Raw genomic sequence first — 7,431 nt, forward strand, 5'->3', positions numbered from 1 at the left:
GCTGTCTGCTGCGGTCTGTGCGTGTGTGCTATGTAGACTATATAACGACCGATGTGTGGGTGCCTCGATAAGCTTCCGATGGTCGGGCTAGGCATTCGGATGGTAGTCAAATTTCTTGGAGGAAGCCCACCCACTCGTATCCTAAAGCGCAATTAAACAGAACTGTTTACATCGTGTCGTGAGAAAACATTTGCCTTAATATTAATGTAGTGTTCGATTTCTAAGTTTTGTAGAAATAGTGACAGTTTTACACATACATTTTTTTTCAAAAGTAATTTCAAATATATATATATTTTTTACCTACATATAAATAGGTTATTAATGTTACTATTACAGTATTATTATTATAGGTTGCTATTTACTTGTTGTAATAGAATTATTGACATCTCATATCCAATCAAAATGCGTTTATTTGTTCAAAAATTCTTTTGGCGCAGCTTTTGAATATATCAGAGTTGAAAAATTTCACACTTTCACAGCTTCCACTTAAAATAAGAAGTCGAAGATACTATTTGTCAATAGTAAACTTTGTATAGGGACAAGAAAAACTTTAAAAATCAAGTATATATCTGACCAACGTGTCGTAGTTAGGTGGCATGAGGCGTGAGACACCGGACGCGCACCTGTGCCCACAGTATGCCCAGGTTAGCACATTCCGAATCTACCATGATTCATGCCCTCTCCTCCCAAACATAAACAATTGCACTAATGTTCCCAGAATAAATTGTAGAAGTAGTACTTAATCAAATATGCTGGAGTAATCAATTCGCGATCGTACGATTGCCTACATGACTGTATGCGTGTACGTTTCGGTAACTAGGTTTCTTAGTAAGTTATAATTTGTAATAGCTACTTTTAATGCAACTCATGAGTTTAAAAAATATCCGTATTACTTATATTTCGTGTAAATACATTTCAAATTGAAAACAATGTTATCTAAAATAACCTTTCTTGATAAAATCTGCTTAATATTCGGATATCCTCGTTTTGCACAAATTCTATTGCGATTTTAATTGCACTGATCTACTGATATAATAAGCATTGTTGTCGTGTATTGTCACCGCGGGCAGGGCTCTTTCGTTTAATTAGCTACATTGTCGAGTGACCATATTTCTCCAATAATCGACATCTCGTTAACAAAAGGACAGATCATTTCTATCACCTCCGTTGCATCTGCCACCGGTAGACACGTGGCAAAGGTTTTTGAACTCTCAACGGTACAACATAAAAATTGTTTTTGTATACGTATACCGCGTCACGTACCCGCCATAAACCACTAGTTTAGCACAATTTTAAACAACCATGCGAAACATTATGTGTCTAGTAACGAAATATGTTAGTGTCAAACTTTATCGGCTACCAGAATAAGTTAGCTCTATTAAAGTGTCGAATTCGACTGTCGCAATTGTTGCTAACCAGACGTTATCAGATCGCAATCCGGTCTTGTTTCGACTCATCTTGCAGAGACGGCCTTCGTTTGGCCGTCGAATTGTAAGCGAAGGAGTGGCTCTTGGCTTCCGATCACGAGATGCACAGTTGTAATGATCAATAAAAATCCACAGATATAAACGGTTATAAGGTTTAGGTACTTTATTTCGAACATATAGCACATGATTCTACCAATCATCAAATATGAGCTGTGTCAACCTCGAACACTACTAAGGATAATCATCTGTGTGACATACAGATTGCAATTGCAGTACTACAACCAGCACCAACTACCAGTGACCTCTCACTGGCTACTGATTTGACGCGTTGATGGATCAATATAACTGGACCGTTGTTCACTTGATCTATAAATATCATTTCGAGGAACAGTTGCTCGTATGTGGGCGACTTAATCCCATTAGTGTATTTTTTCCGCATCGCTATATAAGTAATAGTTAATAAAATATTTTTGATAATAACTTATATCTTGTGCTTCAGAACGGTGCTATATAAAATGGATATGGATGGCATAGGTCACCCCGTGTTTATCGAAATCCTATGAACTGTTTGTATGCAGTATGTCCTCTTGGGATTGACTTTGATAACCTATAGTATAGATATTCCTAGTATTTCATTGATAATTAATATCATTATTATGAATATGACATCTTGACCTGGTGTGCATAAAATGTCTACACAATAAATCAATTCTTTGACTATTAGATTAATAAATTCACGTTGATAGAATTTAAGCATTAAAAAAACTACTTACATGAGGAGACGGTATCCTGTCCATGTCAAATCCTCAGGACCACTGGCCAGACAGCAAACCCCAGCCTTTTATATACCGGATTATAAGCAGGATACAGCAATATGGACACCAACTCATCTTCCGCTTATCTCGTCATTCCATGAAAGTCAATCAGCGACCATTTTTATTGTCCAGCAGAATACGGAATCACATTGATTGCTCTGTTATTCGTATGACTCATATTTTTACGGCAATTCCGTTTAATGTAGGCAAATATTTACATATAATTTGTAGTAACGTGCTATCATGCGTAGAGTTGATAAGGCGCTTGCCGAGAGTTCGGTCTGACATAACAACACAGTATGATATGAGATTATTTCGCAATAAAACTGTTTTCTACTGACAATGTTTACATGCAAGCAATACATGCTATGGCAAAGTTCATGTTTAAAATTAAAGATAAAAGGGGATTGTCCCGTTTGGAAATTTACATCATTAAATCTCGTGTCATAAATTTAATAATAAAATAGCAACGAGTACCTATTTCTTACCTACAAGAAGTAGAGGGAAACGACTTACACATTGTAATTAAATAATAAATTATTAGGTATAGTGTACTATTTAGCGACAGCATTACTTTTCGAGAGATGTTTGGTTAATAATGGAACAATTAAATAACCGGTGTTTCTCCTTTTTTGCAGTCTGACAGCATACAAAGCTTTCCTTCGTTCAGCGAGACGTTTGACACGACGCCCTGGCTGCGGAATAAACCATTTGTTACTCAATACACTTTTCCCGAAACGAAGGTCAAGATTGATATGGAAATGCCGCTAGAAGATCTGAGCAAAGTTGTTGTAAGTATTTTTTTATTTATAATTGCCTATATAGAGTAGACATTAGTTTTGTAAACAACATCTACAGGTACCTAATTTTCGCGGAAACAAACGATATCCAGTTTTCTGTATAATAATTTAATTTGCATAATAATTATTAATGATGTGTTAATATCCAATCAGAGATATCGTACAATTTTTGTAAGACCATCAATGTTTTTCGAAAGCTGTTGCCAAATTGTCCTCCAAAATAATCGGAGGGCGGCCAATGCGCTGATGCCAAAAACGTGCATCCGTATGAGTTTTTCAATCGATTTCAAGGAATCACCTCCGTCGGTGGCACTCATTGTCGTGGACCGACTATCGATTACGTGAGAACACAATGGTTTTGCAATGTGGACGTTTCAATCTGTAATAATTGACAAAATGTTTGGTGATAATACTCATTGGCAAAGGTTAAAGACTTGTTACTAAGTTTAAAATGCTACAATAAAGATTTGGCCAAAGGTACACTTCCTTATACACTTGAGAATAACGTTTATATTAACGTAATCGTGTCCATTTCTTTAGATCGATATTTGATTTTCTTATTTTATATAATTGGTTTTCATAATTGGAATAATAATTTGTCATTTATTTTGTTCACAGGCTAATATTGATGACCATTTGCCATCTATGTATAAGGCGCTTAAAATGGTTGCGGCGGGATTGTACGCAATCAAAGAGAACGGGCTTAAACAAGACGTTAGGGAAGAGAAGAACCTCAAGCCTTTCTTCGACCACTACTTCAACGCCGTGAGACAAGTTCTTTGCGAATTTAATGTAAGTATTACAAATCACAATACTGTCATGTCTAAATATGTCTGGTGACCACAAAGTGACAAGTCATGATTTTGTAGTCATGATTGATTAATCATTTAACCTTTATTAATGAAATAACAAGGGATGAAAAAGTTTTAATTTAGATTATTTCTTTACCTGTATAGTGAATTTACTCGCATCCGTTTCATCTAAATAATACAGTGATATAGTTCGTTTCTTTTAGCACTAGAAAAAGACTACGCGATCTTGACGTGTCTTTTAATTGAAGAACGCTTTGTTTTAACCAGTAACTATTACTTATGAAAGCAAAATAATGTAAATAATTGTTACATATTTGCCGTGACTTATTTTTCAAGTGTTTTTCAATAACACGTCTAGATTATTTACCTTTTTCTAATGCTAAAAAAACGAACTCTAGTAAAATTTATTTGAAAATAAAATAAAATTGTATTATATTAAGTATATCAGACTAATATGAATCTTTCCCATTTTTGCAGGAAGTGATGGTGTCAAAACATATGGAAATTCTTCCCCTACCAGACAACGAAATTCCAATCATAGGAGAGAACAGAACCGACACTATGTTCCATATATACAGAGACACGATGCTGTACCTCGACTACCTTCGGCAAGTCATGGACCACTGGGCGCGTAGTCCTTAGACCTTCAGCGTGCTTTGGACTCACCCAAAATGTTGCAACTCTCTAAATGGAGTGTTTTAGGTTCAAAATGTTCAGATATTGTGGCATACTGTAGCCTAGCGGTAACGCTATTTCTAGGAGAAATAAAATCCATTAGATGAATTTATAGGTGTATTATAAATCCATGTACACTAAATTATACATAGGCATTAATTACAAATATGCTCTTAATCTGCAGGAGTATAAATCACCCTAACCTTTTAAAAGTACAATATTATTTTGTAGCAACACTATTTATGTAAAATCCAACTGTAGAACATATCCGTCCCTAATATATCTTTTGTTGTAAACTTTAATGCTACCACACTTGTGTAATTTCTAGATCTTCTCACATAGCACTTTGTGTTTCGTGTGTGTCACTGGTTTATATATCGAATTTCTTTAAATTAGGTTTTTTAATATTATTTTGTAATAGCTGGTTACATAAAGAATTGCTTTAAAAAACTCTGCATGTAATAAGTTCCAATTATCAGTAAATAGTACAGTATTATTAATTTATTAATTACTGATTAAAGATGTTACCGGCGGAGTTTTTTAAACGTTTGTGAAAATTGTTGTCGTCTTCGCTTAGTAAATTAACATTATGTATAGTAGAAAATGTCATTGCCATTACATTGCCATTTTGGTCTAGAACAAATAAGTTCCTTTATTTTTGTAAATAGTTGTAAATTATGACTTATTTATTATTGGACCGGCATTCATAACACCCTAAATTCCCGTTATCCTAGTCAAGGTCTTAACTTATTTTTACATCCTTAACTTCATTTTAATTTCGACTTGTAATTTTATAGTTTAGATTTTAGTTTAGACTTCATTCCATCAGACTTGGTTGTTGATGTATTGATGAATTCATGAATGTATCTGTGCTGATGCTGATGCTGTGTCGTGAAGTGACTCTAGTTCTCATGACTGTTGTTGTATGGTTATTAGAGACGTACGCTATATTCCTACTTTCATTAGTATTACTTAACTTTGTTACTATTTATTATTACTGTTACAGAAATCCAATGAAATATTGATTAGCTTTAATACACCTGTTAAATATTATAATTATAAAGAACAGAGCTGGCTATAGCTATAGCTAGAGCTATTTATGACTTAATCATTATTTGTATAGCTCAAACATTATGTTTGAGAAATTAAATTATTATTACATTTAAACGCTTTGTTTCAATCCATACCTTAACCCTGCCATTCAACCATAGTTGCAGATTAATTCAAGATTTTAGAGTTAACCAATTTACAGAATTTTCCGACCCCCATTTTCATTAAGTCCATTAGTATATCGGATAAAACACGTTGACTGATACCTACATAGGTATATCTGATATCTATGTATTATTATGATTATACGTGTTAACGGCAAATCTAACAATGCCATGGAATATTTATTTTAAGCTAAATATATCTGTATTGTCATAAATAATAAAGAAAATAAAGAAATAAACCATAGAATTGTATTATAAAGAATCGTAAATAGGATGACTACACACACACCGCTCAGACACGACGCTGGAGAAGCTTTACCAATATATTCTCAAATATAGTATCTATCTAATACCTTTAAACGAGCAATTCTTGTTTATTTATTTATTTATTTATATATATATATTTCGGGGATCTCGGAAACGGCTCTAACGATTTCGATGAAATTTACTATATGGGGGTTTTCGGGGGCGAGAAATCGATCTAGCTAGGTCTTAGCTCTGGGAAAATGCGCATTTTCGAGTTTTTATATGTTTTCCGAGCGAAGCTCGGTCACCCAGATATTAGTTACTTATACGTACTCACACGTAGTGCAAGTGTTATTTATACGTCATAATTTCATAGAAGTTTGACGTTTCAAATAACACTTGCACTGCGTGTGCTATCAAAGTCGTTACAGACTTATCTTAGTTATCTTGGTCTAACACTGCCTAATTACGCTCTGCGACATAAACGCCCACCACGCTAGGATATCGTGGTTGTCAAATGTCAACGCTTATTATTACGGAGAGCATTCCTGCTCTCCCAGTTCCCATGGCTCGGCCTGGAAACAATTTCACATCTTTACACAACATATTCACAAAGCGACGGGCGCTTATTTGCGTTGGTGACTCGAACGAATTAGGACGGACTATGGGAGTTCAAAAAAGGAAGAAGACATCGAAATACCTTAATAACTTATATATATGGTTGAAAGTCGTTTGGGAAATTAAGTGTGGTAGTTTTGGCTTCTTCGGGTTGTGCTACCGATTATGATGTCAAAAGCGTAGCCGATGTTTGTTTTATAAGTTAGTGGTGGTCGTGATGTCGCCGGGTCGCGGTGTTAGGACTGGTTATTAGAGCAGACGGTGTAATCAAAGATTTCGCTGAGGTAGGTCAAACGGGGCTTGTTTTGACCTCCGGAGCGCAGTTCGAAAAATCATATAAGAGTTCTTGTGCTTAATAGGAGTTTATTGCCTAATTTTAAAGGTAGGTTGGTCACATACCCGTTACTTAGGGTCAAAAAATGATAAAAATATACAGTTTTACTGGAACGACTGCCGATAGGTACTCAATAATTTCCTATTTTTACCTGTTATTAAGTTGTGACGACCGACTGGGCCAGGTAGGCGAGGGAGTTAATGTAATGTGATTGATATTGGTTATTTATGTACATTTATTTCTGAACCTTACAATGTACTAATGTGATGATATGTTGTCTGAGGTTCTTCACAGATTTCTAATGTTCTAGAAGTTCATTTCATTTTTTCAATAGCAACATATTTTATCAAAACAAACAAAATGACTAGGTCCGGAACAAGTAAGTACTTCTTGCCAAATCGTTTTGAAAGATCGACACGTTCAAAATAATAAAGGTAAACTATACTTTGGATGAAGAAACACCAGCTAAATCATTAAAACGTACTTAAAC

At 34.8% G+C, this 7,431-nt stretch overlaps 1 protein-coding gene across 2 annotated transcripts in view; it reads left to right on the plus strand.

The window, feature by feature from the left end:
- The window catches only part of LOC134651404 (uncharacterized), a 28,655-nt gene extending 22,959 nt beyond the window's left edge, over positions 1 to 5,696 (plus strand). For both annotated transcript variants that reach the window (XM_063506507.1, XM_063506506.1), the window contains exons 4-6: positions 2,881 to 3,033; positions 3,661 to 3,834; positions 4,332 to 5,696. In XM_063506507.1, the coding sequence (XP_063362577.1) occupies positions 2,881 to 3,033; positions 3,661 to 3,834; positions 4,332 to 4,496 (492 nt within the window). In that variant the 3' untranslated portion in view covers positions 4,497 to 5,696. The remainder of the gene's footprint in view (positions 1 to 2,880; positions 3,034 to 3,660; positions 3,835 to 4,331) is intronic.
- The last annotated feature ends 1,735 nt before the right edge of the window (positions 5,697 to 7,431 follow it).

This window comes from Cydia amplana, chromosome 10, assembly GCF_948474715.1.
Source record: "Cydia amplana chromosome 10, ilCydAmpl1.1, whole genome shotgun sequence".
Classification (NCBI taxonomy): Eukaryota; Metazoa; Arthropoda; class Insecta; order Lepidoptera; family Tortricidae; genus Cydia; species Cydia amplana.